Source organism: Branchiostoma floridae, chromosome 14 (assembly GCF_000003815.2).
Source record: "Branchiostoma floridae strain S238N-H82 chromosome 14, Bfl_VNyyK, whole genome shotgun sequence".
Lineage (NCBI taxonomy): Eukaryota > Metazoa > Chordata > Leptocardii > Amphioxiformes > Branchiostomatidae > Branchiostoma > Branchiostoma floridae.
The window spans coordinates 6551156-6573466 of NC_049992.1; the positions used below are offsets into that span (position 1 = coordinate 6551156).

The window sequence follows — 22311 nt, forward strand, 5'->3', positions numbered from 1 at the left end:
CATAGACCACGTTTCAATCAACACAGGAACATCATTGTCGACATCTCATTTTTGGGTTGAAATCTGCTATTTTTGGTTCAAAGGGCCAAATTTAGCCTTTTTTGACAAAAAGAGGGTGAACGAGATGTCAGGAAGTTATTCCGCACTCAGTAAAGTTGGTTCGAAGGAAATCGGACATCGTTTGTCGACATCTCATTTTTGGGTTGAAATCTGCTTTTTTTGGTTCAAAGGGCCAAATTTAGCTTTTTTGACAAAAAGAGGGTGAACGAGATGTCAGAAAGTTATTCCGCACTCAGTAAAGTTGGTTCGAAGGAAATCGGACATCGTTTGTCGACATCTCATTTTTGGGTTGAAATCTGCTATTTTTGGTTCAAAGGGCCAAATTTAGCTTTTTTGACAAAAAGAGGGTGAACGAGATGTCAGGAAGTTATTCCGCACTCAATAAAGTTGGTTCGAAGGAAATCGGACATCGTTTGTCGACATCTCATTTTTGGGTTGAAATCTGCTTTTTTTGGTTCAAAGGGCCAAATTTAGCTTTTTTGACAAAAAGAGGGTATACGAGATGTGAGGAAGTTATTCCGCACCCAATCAAGTTGGTTTGAAGGAAATCAGACTTTGTTTCGCGATATCTATGTTTTATGGAAAAATTGCTGTTCTTGCGTCTGAATAGCAAATTTAGCTTTCTCTATAAAAAAAAGGAACATACATAGGCAAAATACCACTAAGAATATAGTTATTTGCAATGTCAGAAGATTCTGTGTCACTATTCAAAAACATGACAACTTCAACACCATGCATATGGTAGGCTTTCTTTTCAGTACTGTAAATAACCTTACGTCACCATGGTAACTTAAAGAAGCAACTGATTTACCCTTCACTCAAAAATATTGATGATGGCTGCTTAACTACCCTAAAAACCATGGACCTCAGAAGCAGATTTTTTCCCAAAGACCACTGTTTATTTCTTGACGATTTGACTGCAGCAAAATAAAGCTTGACAAAAAGGATCTAGATCAATAACTGTCTACCTGCAAAATAGAGGCCAACTTGTTCATACCTTTATATACAATGCACAACTGGATGTTGTCCTGTGTTGGCACTTATTTTTGTATATGCATGCAAATAAGGAAAATTCATGAATTACCGTTATGTATCGTACAGACATGAACAGGTAAAGCAATAATGATTCAGATTATTAATTTCAATATGAAATGAAAGCTAAATAAAAGCTTTTATAAAAATAAAATCAATTTTGTTCTTCTTATCCCCATCATCGTGACATACTTTAAGTGTCTATGACACCAAAATACATAATTTTATTACTAACTTTGCCGGTAATAGTATTCTTGCATGAACACAGACAGTTACAGTCGACTAGTCGTATGATGTTATAGAACATCAAACCCTGTCAAAGATCATACTTCAGCTCTTGTTTCCTGCCACCAGGTAATTGAATTGAGCATTGATTATTACTTCAATGACATCTCATTGAACACTGCGGCCGGTTCAGAACAAGACATTGAGTGTTGCTAAAAAGTACTGTTGATGAGCACACTGTGCTTAGTTTAAGGAGATAACACATACTTGCAAGATACAAAAATATTTGCTTAGTTTGCTTCCTAAAATTATTTTTTCGCAAGCCACCGTGGCAAGTTAAGAATCATCGTGACATCATCAAAGTAATCCTCAACATCATCATCCTCATCATCAGTCGGTGGCAGAGCACTTGATCACAAGTTTCATCCACAACTGACGGTCCGCACCCAGTGCAGCTACAATCAATGTTTAATTCAATTACCTGGTGACAACCTGGAAACAAGAGCTGGAAGTATGATCTTCAATTGGTTTTATATTCAATAACACCAGGAGGGTTTATTTTAGTGCAAAGTTCTATTTTCAATTAGTAATTCTATCTCAATGGATTACAATCACCAAAATGTTATACATTGCTATCATTGGTGTCATTAACACTTTAAGTCAGCATTGCATAGCAGGATACACACCAGGTCCCATCACATTGACAATGATCTCATACATGTGTGTACAATGTAGGGTGAAAAGCTCTACACTTAAAGCATGAAATGTACTGTTTTTTTTTTTTAAAGAATCATTTCATCAGGAATTGCTCAACATTATATACCTAAACATTTCCTGGAGAGTATCTTAAACACACAATTAATTCACCCCTCTCCATAGCTACCTGTTCAATGGAGTTTTGATAAAACACAGAATTCGAACATCAGAAAGTGCTCTGCTTCCTTGGTCAATCAGTCATGCCTCAGGGACTTACAGTTACTGACAGCATACATATAGTCATGAAGTATATAATTGCAAGATATTTGTAGATATGGATATGCAAAATGGCTCCTCACAACATTGCATCTAGGATACTGCATGCTACATATTAGCTTCAACATGACAATTACATCTACAGTCCAAAGAGCTATGATTTCAAAGCATCTAAATCTGAGTCATAATAAATGCCATAGTACCACAGTGCATCACAGAAAGGCACGCTTCTAGTTCTACTAGCTGTTTATCTTTTTACAGACTCATTGTTTATGCATGTTAAAGAAATTGGGACTTGGTTAGTGTTCATTATAACTCTGCCATCTGCAGGTAGAAGCAGGTAATCCATTGCATAATCAGCTTCTCATCTGCTGTCATCTCATGTGCACTGATGGCCTTCCTGGGTTGAGTGTCATCAGCACCTATAGCAACAACAACATTACAAATTAAAATATTTCAGTGTTGTAATAGACATTATTCTGGTGAAGGTTGCAAAGCAAAGTCACTGTATAGCCTTGTTGTCAGTGCCTATTGAAATACATCTGATATATACATGTAGTAAGTAAGTAAGTATCGTGTCCTGTGATCTTATGACAACAAATAAAGACCTAACTAATGAAATACAGGGAGTATTGTCAAAACACAAACACACATATACTCTCTCTCTCACACACACACACAAACACACTGTACACACAAATAGTATACACACACACTGTACACACAAATACACACACAAACACACACACACACACATGCATGCATGCACACACTCATATTCAGTATATTGGTACCTATAGTAGTGAGTTTATCGCTGTCAAAATAAGCGATATTGGTGCTACCACACCCTTCGTATTAGAAAAAAAAGACTTATCTATTACACATATTGTTTCATTATTACTGTAAACACCAATGTCTTAAATCAATTATAAGGCACTACATTTGATATTGTGGGGGGTGACTTCTCGTTGAAGGCAGTGGTTATGAACTGTCTTCCAAGTTCCATACTGAATAATGAGTGGGTAGATAAAAATCAATGACAGATATAAAGAAAATATGGTGAATGTTTGAAAATTTGCTCTTTTCTGGAAAGAGGTTTTAGCATGTTAGTGTTACTGCTAGAGTCCTTCTGATAATGAATATACTGCCTATAGTACACCAGAGTAGGCAGCTGCAATGTATTATTACACTGAAGGACTACCTAGTATTATACTCTGGATGAGAAACAGGCATTCAGATATATGTGCTAGGTAAACCAGATAGAGAGAGCAAGAAAAGACTAGCATAAAAACGACTTTGTTAGGATCTTAAATTCTAGTCTATTTTGGGACATTCTATTTTTTTAAACACACAAGTGTGTACCTGTAGTACATTTTTGTGACAATGATACTAACACTAACAGACCTTGAAATGGGATTTACCCAGGTACAGGATTGATCCAAATTTGCAAATCCTGGTATAACCAGTCAGGATCCAGATTGTCAGTAAATCTCCTTTTTGAGGTAAAATCAGCAGATTGGGATTGGCAATTTGCCCAACCTACACCTAATACTAGAACTAGTATATCATTAAGTATATGCCGCCTATATCATATGTGGTGACAAGAGTTAACGTGGCACTTTTGCCCAAAGGCGGCAAAAGGAAAAACACAGTCTTTCAAATATGTAACCTTTATTAATTTTATACACAAACTCCTATTAGTTTTCAAGATGTGCACCACCAAAATGAGAAAACTTGTCCATGCAGATTGACTGACTCAATAGGGAAATTCCCTTCTCCATTTAGCAGGAAAGGTTTGATCCACTCACGCCAGGAAGGTCCCCTACTCTTTTCAATAAGTGTGACAGGTTCTTCTACACGCTCAGGGTGGGGCTCTCACAAAACACAGGATCTCCATTTGACCCTAGCAAGGACGTTACATCAGTAACGTCCTTGACCCTAGGTACTCATTTTCACCTGAGTGAGTTTTGGGTTATAATCAAATCGGGTGACTCCACTTTTTTAACAAAAGTTAACATGATGTATCATGCTCAATTTTCTGGGTTCAACTTAAAAAATAATTTCCAGTCCATTACTGGATTGGCAAGAATTTCTTACGGGTACCGCATGAACTAGGGGTGGGTTACATAAAATTCAGGACCGTCCAGGTCCGGTTCAGGTCCAGAGGATCAGGTTCAGGTCCGGACCTGAACTTGGACCTGATTCAGTATGTGAAAACTTGTGAATGGACGATACTCAAACCAATTGTCCATTTCACTACACAGAAATCTGTATTATTAGTCTGCCACTGGCATTTTGAAATCCTACAACGCTAAGTGCCTCTTTACAATTGGCTTTAAAACTTGGTAGGAATGACTCTAGACTCTACTCAACTTCACTCGTTATTTTCTTCGACCAGTAAGCCCCCAAACCTGTACAATCTAATTTTAAACATTACTACTTAATAATAGATTATATAGCACATATGTGACACTAGATAATTTCTATGTGAACAACACATCATCCAAATATGTGTTTTCTCAGGTGGGTATAACATAATAAAAATACAACACGGTGTATTTAGCATCACCCTCCAGTCCCAGCCCTCCCACAGATCGGATTGCCCAACGGTCAAAGGCCTTCGACCGTCAGGCGATCCGACCTGCGGGTCAAACGTAATACACCGTGTTGTATTCTTATTTTCTATATATATATATCCCACAATCAAACACCAAACAGCCCAAACATCACAACAGATCATTCAGTTGTGTCACTGTTTGCGCCTTTTTTTACCTCCTTGATTTTACCAATTGAGATATTTTGTGAGTCTCCAAGCAGACGTATTGCTGGATGAAAAAGAGAAAGATTTAGCCAAATAGGGACAAATAAGTTGCAATGGCATTTCAGTCAGTACTGTGCTATCTATCTACCCTACTCTACCCAGCTATCAGTCACAAGCTCATTATGTATACCTTTAGCCACCTGACTCCTATTTCAGTATTTGTTCAATATGTACAGTTTTTCCAGCGACCTCTGGAGTCTGTTAGAGACTAATACTTAGTACTACTCATACTATTATGTAACACGGTACAAGTACACTGTATACTGTAAATGCATTTAAGTTCGCGGGGATTTAATTTCGCAGTAGTGGGAAAAGGGACTTTTCGCGGTGGAAGTTCGCGGTAACACCATAGACTGTAGTCTAATATCATAATAGAAAAATGTTCGCGGTGGTTTTAAGTTTGCGGTGAAGTGGTCACCCCGAAAACCGCGAACATTAATCCACCGCGAACATTTCTGCATTTACAGTAATTTTAGTAACCGCAATCAGTATAACCTGTACTCTGAGGGCTTACAATTGCAAACAAATTGTCCTTGTAACCTCGGATTTTCAAAACAAATGCAAGTATCAATGAGACAACTGGGCCCTGGAACCTATCATGTAACGTTATAATGTACCTGCACCAGTAAAAAATATTAGTAACGTGGAAACAAGGTGGAAATTGTCAAGGAGGCCGGAGAGACCTCCGGGGTGAAAAATTGTTAAATCTGTTTAGAATGGATTATGATTTTTCTATGCCTCATTTATGATCAAGAAGGACAAAAACGATGCCTTGATGAATTAGACCTACCTTTAGAACGGGTTACGTGGAATGAATACGTTTGGAAAGGTACGTTTCGAACGTTTCCAGGCGTGTTCGTGTGTAATCTCGTTCGATACGATAATCTGTGGAGGCCGCCATCTTGGATCTTGGACCGCTCATTCCCATGACGCATCGCGCCTGTCCAAGCCACGCTGATCACCGCGGGCTGTGCGCGCTTGGCGTTGTCCTCGACACAGCACTGCTGATAACGCAGGTCATCCTAGGATGAAAGGACACGAACCTACCACAGCAACGACTGCCTAACGCCGTCCTTAGTTATACAGTTATTTCTATTAACGCTATGTGTATGGGGTGAATTGGGCACTGAGGTGAATCAATATCCAAATTTGCACTAAGTTCCTCAAACCTGGGTAATAATAGCACAGAAAAAATGACCACATTGTAAATATCAGTCAGATGATAGCACTATGAAATGAAAATCTTGTTCAGAATTCACTCTAAAATGGTTGTATGAGAAGCTATGCTACAACAGTCCCTCCCGCGATACTTATAGAACAGTCCCGCAAGGAGGTCACATGACTAGTGCCCGCCATTTTGAATTGCTATAGTTAAAGTATGGTAGTATCGTCGCCGTACATTTTGACCAAAAACAGGGACTTAAAATGCTTGTAAAGCACGGAAACTCCGTACACATCAATGGGACACCATCTTGAACATGTTTGTGGCGGTAGGTTTAGGTGTCGTTGCGCGACGGCCGATATTTTTGTGGATATTGTGGGCATTCGCTAAAAAGACATTTTGCTGGGCGTTCGCTAAAAAGACCATCGAGAATCGAAAACTTTGATTTATGTCACTTCGGGTCAATGGATTGACTTGAAACTCAGGATTAATACATGGGAGCACAACGTGGACATATTCCAAGCAAAAAAATGAGATTCGTGCAGCGCGGACTTCTCTAGAGTGGGCGTTTGTGGGCATTCGCTAAAAAGACCCTCCCTTTACGATTCAAAGTATTTTCACTATGTCATTGTAGCCATAGAGTGTTTGGTAATAGTTGCAAACACATGTTTGAACACTTGTTTAAGTCTAACTCTATATCACTAGAAAAGACGATGGCGTTGTGACATCTACAACAATCATTGATATCAAGAAACAAACTAGTACATAAAGTAGATACAAGTAGTCTTCTTTCTAAATTCATATCCCTCAGCAAAACTCTATGTTTATTTGTCCTTGCAGCGTCAACAACAACAGCAGGAGTTTACACTTCAACAGTGCCAGCCACAACATTAGACGCATGTAAGATATCTTGATGTTGTATTAGGTATTTCAGTTTATGTAAATGTATCTATGTAACCCGTATAGTGTGATCGTGTAACTGTACAGTATGTATTATAATAGTATCTTGATATGTACAGTATAGGGTATAACTACTAGTAGTATATTATGCTAATATCTGTACTGTATATATCATTATTGAGCCAAACGACATTTAAAAAAGACGGAAAAAAGCATTTCGACATAGCAAGTCTTCTCTCTAAGGGTATTGTAGTATATGCATATTATATGTGTTTAATGGTTAAATAGGGCCTTGTAGATGCATTTGGGTTTCGAATGTATATCATTACCTTTGCCAAAATGGCTAAGGTTATACTTTCGGTCCGTTTGTGTGTTTTCCCCGTTTGTGAACAGCATAACTCGAGAAGACTGCGACGGATGCAGCTGATATTTGGTGGGTGGGTAGGGGTCCGGAGAACGAAGGGGGGGGGGGTCGATAATGGGCCCCCTAGCGGCTTGCTAAGGTACTGCAGCGGAACCTCCATGCTTGATATCTCGCGTTCTGGACATGCTGCGGTCGTTTTTGAGCGGTAGGGAGCCCTTAAAGCAGAGAGTGATTGCTGCGAGTTTGGGCCCCCTAGCGGCTTTGTTGGAAGTGCAGGCGCCGGTTTACTTGCAAACTTTTGTCCGTGGACAGCGGTTAATGGTTCGGTCCAATTTTTTTTAAACGGTTTGCGTGGATGGGAATTTGAATGTTCTAATGAATGAAGCTCAATGGTGCTGGTAGTCTTTGGGCTGAAGGATTGTTATGTCCCAATTATTTTACTAATCAACTCCATCCTCAGTCATAGATGGACAGCCCATGGCATTTGTGATATTGGTTCATCTTTAGGTAGCTTTCCATCTAACGCAATTTCTCTCATTGCAGTGAGTACAACTACACCAACACCGACACCAACAACCGTCCAGCCATTAGCTACTGCTACACAAGCAGGTGTGGAAACCATAAATCGTTTTTCTTTGGATATTGATTTAACGCAATGTTTCAATATTTTAAAGGGGTCGATGCAATGTTGAGAATGATCGTTACAATTATCATACTAGACATTTTAAATGTAGTGGCAAAAAATATCATGGTATCAAAGTATGATAGTTTACCTTAAATTTATTTTGTGTTCATTATCTTGATGCCAATTTCTGAAAGATCTAAAATTTTACCTGTCCTACATTAGAATGAAATCTGTAAGAAAGAAAATTAATAACTCGTCCAACAGCATGCCCAAGGGGACTTTTTCGATGTGACAGTGAACGATGTATTTCAAGTAACTGGCAGTGTGACGGTGATGACGACTGTGGTGACGGGAGTGACGAAAGAGACTGCAGTAAGAAAAGCCTGATTGCCAGCGATTGTTTTGCCAGCTAAGCTGCTTAACCCTTCCTTTCCACTTGCCCGCGAAAGCACTGCGCTCTCACTGTGAAAAACGAATGTGTATAGAGTTCGATTTCATACTGAGTACATCATGCAAAATGTACAAGTGTTTTAGACAAGAAAATATTAACACAGAATGTGTAAAAAGATTTTTTGTCTACACAATTCAAATTTTAGGTCGCAAAATTAGTGCGGTCAGAGAGCCGTCCTAGTGGAAAGGGGTATAATGGCGCGTGTGTGCTTTTGAAATTGCCGCGTTGTCGTTTCTCTTCCATCTTGCTTGTTATTTAACGTCTGCTTTCATTGGAGACTTATGAGTGAACAAAATGTTGACCGATAGTGTATTGCATTGTGCTTGCAATTATAATCTAGCGCGTTGCCTCGTTCCAATTATAAACTCACGCAGATGCGCCTATCGCTGTTCAATGGAAAGCCGGGTTACACCTGAAGTGACAGTTTTCAACCTTCCGTGCACCATGCTTAGCATTGCTTGCGTTTCTTAACTAACCATATAACGTTATACACTTTCATTCAGTACTTATGAGAACGCTGCCAGCATCTAGCAAACGCACTCATCTTGCTGCCTCTGCAATATCAGAGTGACTGACATAATACATTGTAACATTCAATACAGAGTCTAGCTAGCGGATTTGCCTTTTCAGGCCTTTTCAAGCTTATTACAGCAGTTATCTTCAATCTGCTTATATATTATATCACTTAAACATTATGAATTTTTCTTTTACAGGTTCGACAGATTCATCAACTTCAAAGCCGGACACAACGTCACAAGGTGGTAAAGTCGTGGCGAATGGTGTTGATTGTGATTATGTGAATGTTTGCATGCTTGGAAAGAGTGGCTTGGAAAGAAGTGCGATGAGAATGCATCATTCTACCTTTTCGTGATTGAATGTGAGTCTCTCGTCTTCCACTAAAGAAAATGAAACTCTTGACGCACGCACGCACACACATGATTCAACATATGCATACACATGTATGGTACACACTTTTTAAAGCATAGGTACCCAGGTTTAGGAAGAAGAGGCTAGGAGCGCCACGAGGAGCTTGCCTTATGCCAGTCCGGACTGGATGATACGACATGCCTAGCGCAGGATTCACCTATGACAATCTCTGTTGCAGCATTGCTCGGGTATGGTTCAAAACAGATCTAGATGTGTTACGTTTGTTGGAACACTGGTTTGTAGAGATCCACTCAATATATGAAATACAATCCTAAAGCACGCCATAAAGCAAGACATACGTTGTTTATGAAATGATGATCAGATTTATCATAACAACTGTTGTAATCATTTCGTGATTACAAATCGCACATAGACAGATACAGCGATTAGCAAGTCATTTTCCTTCAAGAAATTGCTCCTATAAAGTTTTATTTATTTTTGTAGGTTTAGGCTTTTAAAATTGTACAACATTTCACAGTCTGTGGTATTAGATATTTTCTTGTGCTTGTGTACGAGTACATGTACGTCTTGCTGCATTTTTGACAATGTAATATGTTTTGTATTAGCAGAGGACACAGGCTCGGTTCGGATCCAGATATCCCCGGCACCAGAGGCACAGTGACACACCCCAGATCATCCTGACATTCGGAACCTCGTCACGAACATCACTCTATTTCATATGGCCTTGATTTTTGTTTCATACTTGTATTGTTCTTTTTAACTTTATCTGATGTATATTATTGATATCCTTTGACATGTATTTTCTTGCAATATAATCATTCAGACATTCTGTTAAATTCATTAAAAAGACATTATTAGTGCAATATGTTTGCACCCATTCACTTGTCATGGTATAAGATTATGAGTCTAAGAAAACAACCACCAGGCTTGGTAATATAAGTCGGTCCCTTTCTACCTCTTTAAACAAATTCTTTTTGTTCAAGGCGGCGAAGCACTCCTTGCACGATTGGTTGAAAAAAACAAACTATATCAATACAATGTTTCTTTATAGCTTCTAGGTCTTACCATCCAGTAATATGATAAAGTTAATATTGCTTGAGTTACAAGTCCTTCTATGCTTGTTTTTGGCTGAACACAATCGGCTTTCCTGTCAGAACTATTTCGGAGGTATAAGGACATTGTCAATAATATGTATCACGCCATTTATGGTTGGAAACGCAAGTCCAGTAATCTTACCGTTGTTCACTGCTACCTGCGTGTCTGCAAGAAGGCGAAAATGAAGACATACAACAGTTAGATTTAATCTGAAAATAGACAAACTAACTTACATGATCGGTATAAAAAGGAATATCTGTTATATAGTTGGAAGATGACTCAGAATTAAAACAAAGAATGTCCCTTTTTAGGACACATATTAACGTGATAGAGCGATATACAGATCGTGACTTGTCTGTATTTCAGGATGATCTATTATACCGAGCTATCAATCAAATAAGCTTAAGAGTAAACCTACCTGCCCCCACTGTTCGATTGACGTGACAGACAAGTTTCTCGGTCTGCAAAGTCGTAAGCTCTTCTCTATCGGAAAGGCCAGCTTCATAATAAACGCCGTCAACAACATGGTAGTTTAAAACACGTGTCAATACCATTTGGTTGTTTAGAATATGATGTAAGGTGGCGTTAGGAAGCTTCTCAAAGGCGGCGTCAGTTGGAGCAAAGAGGCTGAAAGCGCCGTCATCTGGTGGGATAAAAATATATACTCAGATTCAGTTTACTGTTTTATAGCATTTTATCAGGCCTAGGCATGTTACACGTATATCATATACATCATGAAGACTGTTAAAAGTTACAATTGCGGACATAGATCTTAACAATACCTAACAAAGCGTGTTGCATACATTCAGAAACAATGTACACAATAATGTAAAAGTCAATTATAAAACGTTAGAGAATGTAACCTTTGTAACTCTAAAGCTCATTGGCATTTAAGACACTTCTTGTCATTTTGTTATACTGTTTTCATCATCATCATCATCCGGGCGTGCTGATTGCATGGATGGACATGACTCTCTTCCTCTACTGTACTACGTATCTTAATTGTTTTGTTCAAAGTTACAGATGTTGCCTAGTACCAAAACAAGATGCAACAAAACAAGACAACATCTCGCCATAAGCTTCGCAGGTCAGGAATCAAACCCTGACACTTATAGCATTTTACAGGACTGTACCTTTGGTAATCAAATTTTAACTCGGAATAACACCCACCATTCAGTAATTGTCCAAGATCAGTCTTCACGATAAGATCTCTCAACACAGAGAGCTGGTTCATGTACGGCATTTCACTGATGATCGTTCCAGCAGGAAACGGGTACAGGACCTGGTCGACGACGTGAACCACTCCTTTACCGGCAGTGTTGTCTGCATCACTAATTAGACAACCGTTTGCCGTGATTACCTGTTATTTGAAAATGTGTAAATCAAATTATTGTTAATCAAAACAAGGGTATAGGTAGGCAGTGGATTGCTACCATCTGGGTGAGGTGAGAAAAGTCCTGTATAGTGTTGTGTGTTGAGTGGGACCCCCCCCCCCCCCCCACACACACACAAGTATGTGGAATGGTAGGACCCCGAGGGGTCAGAGGGAAGAAAAGTAGGTCAGACAGGAGTCTGGAAGGGAGATCCAGAGAGGCGAGAGGTACTCCTGGAGGGAGGGAGGGGGAAGCTGGCCATGTGACGCGCGAGAGAAGAAGAATAAAATGCACTTATATCTAGTTCGTTTGTCTTGTGAACTTGACTGAGAATCTTACAAAGGCACAGTCTTGTATTTTTTTAGCCTTGTATCTTTTAAATGTCATCCTGACAATGAAATCAAGAGTACCAAAAAAAAAAAAACAATTTCCGTCACAATACCGTCGCTCTGCGATCTACGTCTGGTGGAAAGGCGATCTTAATATTGTCCCACTTCAACGTTTAAGAGCATTATTAAATGACATAGAAGGGATAAAAACTAGAAAGGTGGCAGGATGTGTCCTTTATAGTTTTACGAAAGAAGAAGATCAACGCAAGTCTTGACCTAGTTCTCGCAACTCTCGCGAGAACTAGGCCACTCCGTGAGCAATATGGACTGGATAGCCATCGAAAATTTGGAGGTACGTGTCCTTAACTTTAATAACAGTCACTGATTGATGAAAAAATTCTATTAACTGTGAACATACGTGACTATTAATTGTGAACATAGGGCTTGCTATGGAAAACATGTTCATATTTGCAGTAACAGCTAATATTCCGTTTAAATTTCGAAGAAGAGGACCAAAAAAGGGAGACATAATAAACGGGAATAACCTCATTCATGCGTACCTTTCTCGACGGATATTTGTTGAGTCGGATGCCAAAACCCTCCAGAAGCGACGCCAGTACCTGGTTGTTCGTCATGTTGGTCGTTAAGACTTCGACAGGGCTTACGTGAAGAAACAGCACCTATCATATGTTGGTTTGAAAATGAATAAAAAACACATACACACCGAAATTTTATATTTTCTGGCCAACGGTATGAAAACATTGTACTTAGTGACTTCTAAAAATATTTCTGGGATGCAACTTGCCATAAATCTTTAAGAATGATGATTTATGGAGTAAGTTTTTAATCCCTAAACTATGAATTGATGTAAAATCGAGGCGAAGACAATATTTGTCAAGGTAGTAGACTCTACCGGAAGCTTTTGACCGCTTCCAAAATAATATCTAGTTGCTTGAGGAACCATTTGGCGTTTCGGTATCAATACATGGATGTCTAACCAATAGAGTGTGATTCGAATATGTAAGCAACTAATAATAACCTCTAACATAAAGAGCTTGTGGTCCGATATGTTCTTCCTAACATCAGCTGGTAGTTTAGAAAATGCGTCGTCTGTCGGTGCAAACACAGTGCATGGATCTATAATAGGACAGAATAAGCGGCAATTTAATAAATTACATATTCCTTGTTATATTTGATATGTTGTCGTGTCTTCCCCATAGTTGTTGCTGTTGAGTTTTATAATTACGTGTTTTGATTCTGATTATTAAATAGACAAATAAATAAATTACAGGTAAGGCCGAAGAAGTAAATTTTATGGATGGCATCCTCTACATTCTAAAAATTTAACAATGCGAGAGGGCGAAATATGCAAGATGGCTATGTTTTCAAAATAGACACCATAAAAGTGACAGGAATTGAAGCGACAAAACATGGAGTCATAGCCAAGTCTTTTACTTCTGTATTTAAGAGGAGCACCAGGTGACACTAGTGTGGCAGAATGGTATCACTTTCTACTAGAAGTATTACGTTGACAACTACAGTCATCGCTACGAGGGGTGATCGATAAGTCCTCGGCCTCACCCAGAAATAACAAGCACAACTCAGATTGTGAGGCACAACTTCATAGGTATGCGGGTCAAATTGCCTGCTGGAAGTCAGACACCCAATTCTTTTTGCTTGAAATAGGAAGAGAATCATTATCAAATATTTTGACAATGTCTTTTGTTAAATTACGGCATGGGGAACTCGACACACACATATCACTTTTTTCTCGCCACTTACCTTCTGATTTGCAAGAAACGAATGCCTGGAAAGTAATGAATGCAATGATTTAAAATTTGGTGGATATTGATAAAAGGCTCCATATACTATGAAGTTGTGCCTCAAAATTTGAGTTGTGCTAACTATCTCTGGGTGAGGCCGAGAAATTATTGATCACCTCTCGTATGTATACAGGTACGTACATACCACAATTGTTAGTGCAATCAATTTTCGTGCGGTGAGTGCTGATACATGTACGACGTACCTCCCTTTGCCAGAGTAGTGTTGAACCCGGATACCTCTAGCAGCTGAACCATGGTGTTGAGGCCGAGACTCTGCATGACTTCCATCACATTAGCCTGTGCACTTGCTGAGTAGAACAGTGCAAGTAGGGCTACTACAACGAACCTCATTATACAAAATTTAATCCTGGTGTCGTGTTTTTAATTGAGTGGTTCGAATGGAGTCGACTGGAGGCTACGTCAATTGGAGATTTTATAACGACACGTATGATACGCAAGTGGCTAAAAGATGGTGACCTTTGGTCCCGGGGTTAAAGTTTAGGCAAGATATACGTACTCACTCACTTACGACCGACCGACCGACCTATGACCGCAGATAAGCTAAGGTTGATGTTTAATCAGTTATCGTAAATAGGATTCTACAGGTCCGGACCATCTTGCTGAGACGCGTGTTTTTTCTGACCTGATATCCTGTCTGTTCGTGGCCTAGTCAGGTTTCTGAAGCGGCAGATGAAGCTCTCTGTTGCCGGGTTGATCATTCCCACCGGATATTTATTTCAGATACGGCAGCCATTTTGGGTCATCCGGGGACATGCACCAAAAGCATCTTGGTTCCAATTCATAAAGGCGGTACTTCATCCAACCCGTCTAATTATAGAGGAATAGCCATATCCAGTTGTGTCGGTAAATTATTCACATTTATATTAAGCAGACGTTTTCAACACTTCCTAGAGAATGACAACTCACTATCCCCTTTTCAGTCTGGCTTTCGTAAAAACTTCCGCACCAGTGACAACATATTTGTACTCAAAACGCTAATTGACAAGCAGACATCTGAACCCGGGGGTAAACTGTACGCCTGCTTTGTTGACTTCAAGAAAGCGTTTGATTCTGTTTGGAGAAATGGGCTATTTTATAAAATCTTATCTTCTGGTATAGGGGGGAATTTCTTTAAAATCATCAAATCCATGTATTCTAACGTAGAATACTGCGTCAAAACGCCAAATGGACTCTCAGATTTCTTTCAGTCGACATGTGGTGTGCGCCAAGGATGTAATTTAAGTCCGCTCTTGTTCAACCTTTATATAAACGATCTCCCAGCCACTTTAATGTCACCTTTATGTGATCCCGTCGTCCTAAAAGACACCCCCATAAGTAGTCTTTTATGGGCAGACGACCTTGTACTGTTGTCAAAATCAGAAACAGGCCTCAAAGAATGTCTCAATAGATTAGATGACTTTTGCTCTCTTTGGAAACTATCAATTAACAGAGATAAGACTAAAATCATGATTTTCTCAAAACATGGCAGGACAAGTAAGCAACAGCAATCAACTTTCCGAACACAAGGGCACACAATAGACATCACTAAATTTTATACTTACTTAGGCATAGATATCACCCCATCAGGGTCATTCTCACGGGCTACTAAACAGCTGCGACTAAAAGCTCTCAGGGCCTCCTTTAAACTCAAATCCTTACTAGCATCAAACCATAACCCATCAATTTCCCTTGCCCTTGATCTGTTCCATAGTTTAGTCAAACCTATATTACTTTACTGTGCTGAGGTACTAGGGACAAACATCCAATGTAGAGACTTGATCTTTAATGGAGTACAGGAATATCCTGCTGAAAATATACGGGAAGGAATTTATAACATCCTTTCTCCGATATTAGGTTCAAATATACAACTCCTAAAGGTTACACGATTAGGAAAGAAGAACGATGTGACATCGCCTCGTCCTGTTCTAGTCCGGTTTAAGAGATATAGTGACAAATTAAATATTCTATATCAATCGGAATTACTATCGAATCAAAATATTTTATTGACACATCCCAAATTCTCATATGAAGTGTCTGATCTAGAGCATGTTCTTCTCAATTACTGTAAAATCCTACTTCAAGTTCCCAGAAGTTCCGTTAATGCCGCCGTAAGGGGTGAACTCGGAACATTTCCATTATACATTGAAGCCCAATCTCAACTTATTAAATATTGGCTTAGACTACAAAACCTTCCAAACGATAGAATAGTTAAAAAAGCTTACGATTTTGCTGTTGAACAAGAACAGGACTGGGCCGTACATGTACAAGACATATTGTGCAGACACGGTTTCCAAAATGTTTGGTTAAACCCTGCAGTTGACGCCAAACATTTTGGAAACGTGTTCAAGGAACGTCTGAAAGACACGTTTGTTTCTGGCTGGAGGCAAGAGATAAGAAATTATAGCAAATTGCAAACCTATTCTAAATTCAAGACCAACTTCACTCTCGAAAAGTACCTTTCATCAATTCAAAATAAATCATTTGTTGCTAACATAACAAAATTGCGAATTAGTGCACATTGTTTGGAGATAGAAAAAGGTCGATATAATAATATACCAGCCACTCAGAGACGCTGTCCTACTTGCAATCATGGTATCGAAGACGAACTACACTTTCTATTATTATGTCCCACATATACTGAGGAAAGGCAGAAGCTTATGGACGTTATCAACAAGACTACAAACATAACATTACCTAAGACAAGTTCAGAAACTTTCAATTTACTTATGTCATGTCCTGATGCAATTTCCTTGTACATAGGCCAATACATATCTACTGCTTTTCAAAAAAGGAATCGTATTGACACAAACAATTGATGTTAACTCTGTATCGTGTACCACTATGTTCTAGTAATACCTGTTTCCCATGAATTAATCCGCTCAGCTAAAGTAGCATAGCGACTAGTCATTTATTACATAGAACCCTCTATAGTTACCATTGTTATGTATAAGCAACCACGTAGATATTAGTTTTGATGTTCTGTACATGTATTACACCCGAACTTGCCATACATTGTACCCGTACAATTGTTGCGCAATAAAGATCACCAAAACGAGACTGAAGCTGGCACTATGGCTGGCATAAAAATGAATAGGCAAACTGTGCCCTATAATCTTGATGGTATACAATCCAACGACGTTACAATAATTACCTGGAGGGGGAAATTACGAGACGGAGCTAAATTTTGTAATGGTTCAATATGTATTTTTTGTGCGAATGCTGTCAAAATGTGTTCATAAGTGACAGAAACTACGGTTTTGTTGCATAGACCGTTTGTTTGTTTGTTTATTTCGATCTCCAATTAGAATTTAAAATGATTATCATAAACTCTATTCTTCCTGCAGTCGTCCATCAACATTATAAAAACACTATCAAATAACATTAAGTCGACAAAAGTATACAGTATGACACAAAAAGAACTGAAGTAAACTGAATAACTAACCTGGTAGGCTTTACATAGTTTTCATTCAAACACAGGTTTGTTTTTCTATCTAGTTGATGTAATATATATGAGAATAACGCAAAAATGAACATGAAATACTTAAAGTCGTGATTATAATAGTATATGGTCAAGGACTATCATATGGTAACAGTACATGCATATCATAAAGGTAAGAGAATAATACTTTGAAATGAATAAATGATCAAAATTTTTCAGTGCCACTGGGTACAATAATCGGCCACGTAAATTGGGTTATTAATTGACAAAATACTATAGTAGTATAGAATAATGATTGTCGAATAACACATATCAACTATACATTAGAATTTTTTACATTTACATCTGATTCATGACATGACCTATTACATTTCGTAGCAGTAAACTAGTAAACTTTGATACATGATAATGTAATAGAATGAACGTATTACGTATGGTATCACTATAATTTCCAATATATGACCATTTTTACTCGCACAAATTACTATTGGACGTGCCTTATTGTATGGCACAATAATATTGATAATGAGGTCCAATACACATTCAAGAAGATATTGTTTTTAAACTCGCACACAGTACTATACTATAATACGATCCTAATGATATATATCACTGTGAGCGAGTAGCTTGATAAAAGGCTACGGTAAAGCATTCTGCATTTTGCGAAAACTGTTGCCTCTCTAGTATTGTTACTATCATTTAGAAACGGTTTCATCTGAAATAAATTTTTGTGGTGTTAGCTAGCTATAGGTTTGAGTTACATGTATCCGTTACGGTTGCGCACACCGACGTTTGTCAGTGAAGGGATGGAGGAAGCCAAAGACCCCATCGATGTAGCAATATCTCTCGTAGTCAAACCTGGTGCCTGAGATTTCCCCTCGGCAGCCTCCCGGCGATTGTAGAGGTGAATGGCGATGCACAGAAGTATGATGCTGGCAGCTGTGAGCAGGGCCTGAACACCGACGAACAGGAGGCGGTTCAGCGGCATGTTGTACAGGAGACATGCGCCCCGCACGCCGCAGCTGGAGGACCACAGCTCGCAGGACGAGTCGATCAGCGCTCCGATGTAGATAGGCGCCGGGATATACGCTGGGAAAGATATCGATAAAATACTGTGAATGCAGAAATGTTCGCGGTGGATTAATGTTCGTGGTTTTCGCATCGACCACTTCACCGCGAACTTAAAACCATCGCGAACATTTTTCTATTATGGTATTAGACTGCAGTCTATGGTATTACCGTGAACTTAAATCCACCGCGAAAAGTCCCTTTTCCCGCTGCCGCGAAATTAAATCCCCGCGAACTTAAATGCATTTACAGTAATGAATTTTTGCTGTCGCAACCAGATACATTGAACTGTATTTTGGCGACGCTATCAGGGGCCGAGCCGCTTAGTGTAGTAGTGTATGTTACCTGTGTTTACACAATCTCTCGCTAGCTGGGGTTAATGACCCCCTAACCCCTGCCCTCTTAAGGCGGCGGCAATTATAGGGCCGGCTGCTAGGAGCGCGATTTTAGCCAGGTTAGTAGTGTATGCAGTTTGCAAGGATTGCGGTTTCCGCCATTCAAGGCTACTCTGGGAAACAAACTTCTAGCCAGGGCTGGCAGAGAATTTGTACGGCAGCCAAGGCAGGTCTGCCTTAGATAAGCACTCCGGGGATTTGTTAGGCATGGAGAGTTTTAATGCCAGGTTCTCAGGGTACATTAAGGCGTTTGCACTTTTATTCTGAAACTACGTCGATGTAGGTTAGACATCCAGCTAATAAGATACACCAAAAAGTAGTTACTTGAGTAACTGAATATGGTTTTGGAAACGGTCAGACGTTTCGGATAGAATTCACTCAGTGTCACTGACGAAGGATAGGGGATTCTATCCGAAACGTCTGACCGTTTCCAAAACCATACCCAGTTGCTCGAGTAACTACTTTTTGGTGTATTCTGAAACTATCTTGTGACTGGCTTAAAATCACATTATTTTTGGCGACGCATCCAGTGAGCGAGCCTCATAGTATACTTTTGTCTGCATGGATAGCGTGAATTCCACATGCATTAGAGTTTGAAAACAGACAAGGTTGCTGAAGCAAAGATCGTTTTTAGATGTGAATCATGGTGGACTGAATCATTTTGATAAACATATACGCACAATCACATTAGTGAGCAGAGTTATTAGTTATACTTAGTCTGTATGATTGAAAGATACTTATCAAAGATTCTTTTGAAAAGATAATCACATTCCTAAAAGAAATTGTTATTACAGTTTATTTCTAACAGGATATCTTTGTTGGATATTTCATAATATCACAGTTGGTTATAACTCACCAAGCAGCCTTGTAGTCAGGCTTTGCAATCCAACTCCAAACGTCTTAGTGTCTGGTGACAGCACCCTGATAGAGGTTAAATGAAGAGCATATAATAAATTTTAGCAGAAGTAGCATAGACATACTCTGATGTATGTAATAGTTCCCTTTATTACTTACCATAGATTCTACTCAATGTAGTCCAGTAATTGAAATTGCTGTCATATGATGTGTAGTATTAGACTGCACCTTTTGTTGTCTAAACACTGGCATACATTGTCGCTGATACAATTGTTGCCCAATAAACCATCTATCCATCTATCAATCTATAATTTAAAAAATCCTAGTAATAGCTACAGCGGCAACGTTTTCTTAACAGCTTCAAAATATAACATGTAAAAACGTACCTTTGTGCAATGAGGATTTTAAGGTATAATATTTGAAATATCTTAGATTAAGATTAAGGTAGTAAGAAGCTTCACACTAAATGTTTCTTTGTTATTGTCCTGCAAAGAGAGACCACTGACTTTATGTCTGAGGTGCTTTTTAGGTGCCCACGTTTTGCCAAATGCTTCCTTTTTCCTTGCAGGCTTCATATTTCAATATATTTCATATAAAATAGGGGCCTAACTACAGGCTGTGCTTACCTGAGACTGGCCACGACAAGCAGCAAGGGAATCATCGCACGGCAAACAAGGTTTAGTGTCAGAAGGGCCAGGAAGGACCGCGAGGCGATGCATTTTGTGGGACATGGAATGGAAAAGGCGGATGTGCTCGGTGTTATTTGTACTGAAGATGGGAGATTAGTGTAGGCGTTTGGCTCCGAAGTTACGGTAACGGTGCGAGCTTCCGTACGATTTGCTGCGTCTGTAACTCCGTCTGGTGTAAAGTTTTCAGGATTCGGGGTTGCCCAAACTGATGCAAAATATCCAGTCGACTCTTCCTTGGCAGCCATGATGGTCTGAGTGCCGGACAGCTGTTTGGTACTTCCTCCCGTGATGCTTTGTGGGTTGGATGTCACACAGCCACAGTTTGAATAATTCTACATTGACGACAAGACAAACTTAACGTTAACGTAAGCTATAATTGACGTCTAACAAAAAAAAGGTAGAAGTTTGAACTTTTTATGTTGTAATCATGATCAGTTCCATCATGGGTGAATGATCATAACGAGAATATGAATTCCGACACATTGAGATAAGCAGCACCGCAGTCGTATAAGGAGTGACTTAGAAATAAAATATGAAAAGAATAACAGTGTATTTTCCTGATGTAAATAAAGCTACAGATTCAATTTGAATATGACGAGGCGTCTTACGGCTAGTTTTATCCCTCTGGGGCCTTGAATGCTCTGACTCTCGCGACATCCCGCGTGACAGCCCGAGAAGTAAGTGATGCCATCAGACGCACAGACCGGCCGGTACCTGTCCAACGGGCAGCCACAGTCAGCATTGCAGGGGGATGTCAGGGCGATGCCGCCGGGGAGTCTGCCCAGGGAAACGTTAGCCGTCAAACTGCAACAACAAAAATTATATCTCATGTAGTGGAGTTATACGGAGTGCAAAGCAGAGAAAGCAGCATGTACCATTATACATGTACACATGACTGGGCTGGAGATCGAACTCAGTCGACCTACAAAAAATAAGGCGAGCACTTTTACCACCCGACAATTGTATTGAAACTCGTTGACCTCTCCTCGTCGTTATAGATATCTTAGCAAGGTGTGTGATGATGGGTACGTGTCATACTATATTATTGTAATGTTAGTGGGCGATGGACGAAAATTTACGTCACAAAAGCAAAGGTTGTGTGGTACATCCATGCCGAAAGTTGCAAACGTTGTAAAAACGCTGATCAAGGATGGAATAATGTAAAACAATAAGAACAGGGTGCATGCAAACATGTATGTAGTATGCACCCCAATTTTGACTTACCTGTGTCCGTAGGGAATATTGACCCCTGCGATGGGAGGGCGGGGGCAGCTGATGAATCCAGCTGGGACCAGGATGACCAGGGAAAGCACAGAAGCGCCTGTGGTCAAGTAAAGACAACCACGGGGTCCCAACTGGAACCGTCTCAATATGGCAACAGATGCGAACAGTCCGAATAGAGCAGACGGTAAAAAGACCAATCCTGTAAATAGATATATACGATGACTTTGTAAGGAGAGGCTCTGGGGTTGAAATAGGTCAATAGGTTTCTTATATCTGATATCAATCTGAAAAGATAAACATGCGGAATGCATAATAAGGCATTAATATCTAACACTGTGAGGTGTTGCTTAAAGTGCACTCTCACTGGACTTGCGTCACGCTTGCGTCACTGCTGGATATCAAAGACTGCTTTGCTATAGAAAGAGTAATGATTTGATTGCATGGTCGAAATTGAATGACGCAGTCTATACTTATCGGAAACTTCCCCCATTTTAGGACGATTATACAGGCCATTTCTCCAG

The 22311-nt window shown here is 39.5% G+C and overlaps 3 protein-coding genes and 1 long non-coding RNA gene across 5 annotated transcripts in view; 1 reads left to right on the forward strand and 3 right to left on the reverse strand.

Annotated features, from left to right (window-relative positions):
- Positions 1–10363, forward strand: part of LOC118429869 (mucin-5AC-like) — a 34168-nt gene extending 23805 nt beyond the window's left edge. The window contains exons 9-13 of one of the 2 annotated variants that reach the window (XM_035840495.1): positions 7113–7172; positions 8080–8145; positions 8426–8533; positions 9326–9727; positions 10109–10363. In XM_035840495.1, the coding sequence (XP_035696388.1) occupies positions 7113–7172; positions 8080–8145; positions 8426–8533; positions 9326–9483 (392 nt within the window). In that variant the 3' untranslated portion in view covers positions 9484–9727; positions 10109–10363. The remainder of the gene's footprint in view (positions 1–7112; positions 7173–8079; positions 8146–8425; positions 8534–9325; positions 9728–10108) is intronic. The other variant, XM_035840496.1, reaches the window with a different exon arrangement.
- On the reverse strand, positions 1367–6075 carry LOC118429872. The gene is made up of 2 exons (XR_004832806.1): positions 5901–6075; positions 1367–2711 (listed from the first exon to the last, which is right to left on the reverse strand). It is a non-coding gene; the product is annotated as an uncharacterized LOC118429872 (long non-coding RNA).
- A 132-nt stretch (positions 10364–10495) lies between the features above and the next one.
- LOC118429871 (transforming growth factor-beta-induced protein ig-h3-like) lies at positions 10496–12973 on the reverse strand. Its single transcript, XM_035840497.1, has 4 exons — positions 12858–12973; positions 11766–11955; positions 11014–11238; positions 10496–10760 (listed from the first exon to the last, which is right to left on the reverse strand). The coding sequence occupies exons 1-4, from the start codon at positions 12930–12932 to the stop codon at positions 10657–10659; spliced, it is 594 nt and encodes a 197-aa protein (XP_035696390.1). The 5' UTR covers positions 12933–12973; the 3' UTR covers positions 10496–10656.
- A 2917-nt stretch (positions 12974–15890) lies between these two features.
- LOC118430706 (solute carrier organic anion transporter family member 3A1-like) overlaps positions 15891–22311 on the reverse strand; it is a 17324-nt gene continuing 10903 nt past the window's right edge. Inside the window, exons 9-13 of the mRNA XM_035841701.1 lie at positions 21791–21989; positions 21175–21370; positions 20504–20898; positions 19879–19943; positions 15891–18648 (exon numbers count right to left, since the gene is read on the reverse strand). Of these exons, the coding sequence (XP_035697594.1) occupies positions 18317–18648; positions 19879–19943; positions 20504–20898; positions 21175–21370; positions 21791–21989 (1187 nt within the window). The 3' untranslated portion in view covers positions 15891–18316. The remainder of the gene's footprint in view (positions 18649–19878; positions 19944–20503; positions 20899–21174; positions 21371–21790; positions 21990–22311) is intronic.

Coding starts and splice junctions, on each gene's coding strand:
- LOC118429871 (XM_035840497.1), bottom strand. CDS start 12,932: ATGACGAACAACCAGGTACTGGCGTCGCTTCTGGAGGGTTTTGGCATC. Junction 11,239..11,765: donor TCTTGGACAATTACTGAATG/GTGGGTGTTATT, acceptor TTATCCCACCAG/ATGACGGCGCTTTCAGCCTC. Junction 10,761..11,013: donor CAATCGAACAGTGGGGGCAG/GTAGGTTTACTC, acceptor GCCTTCTTGCAG/ACACGCAGGTAGCAGTGAAC.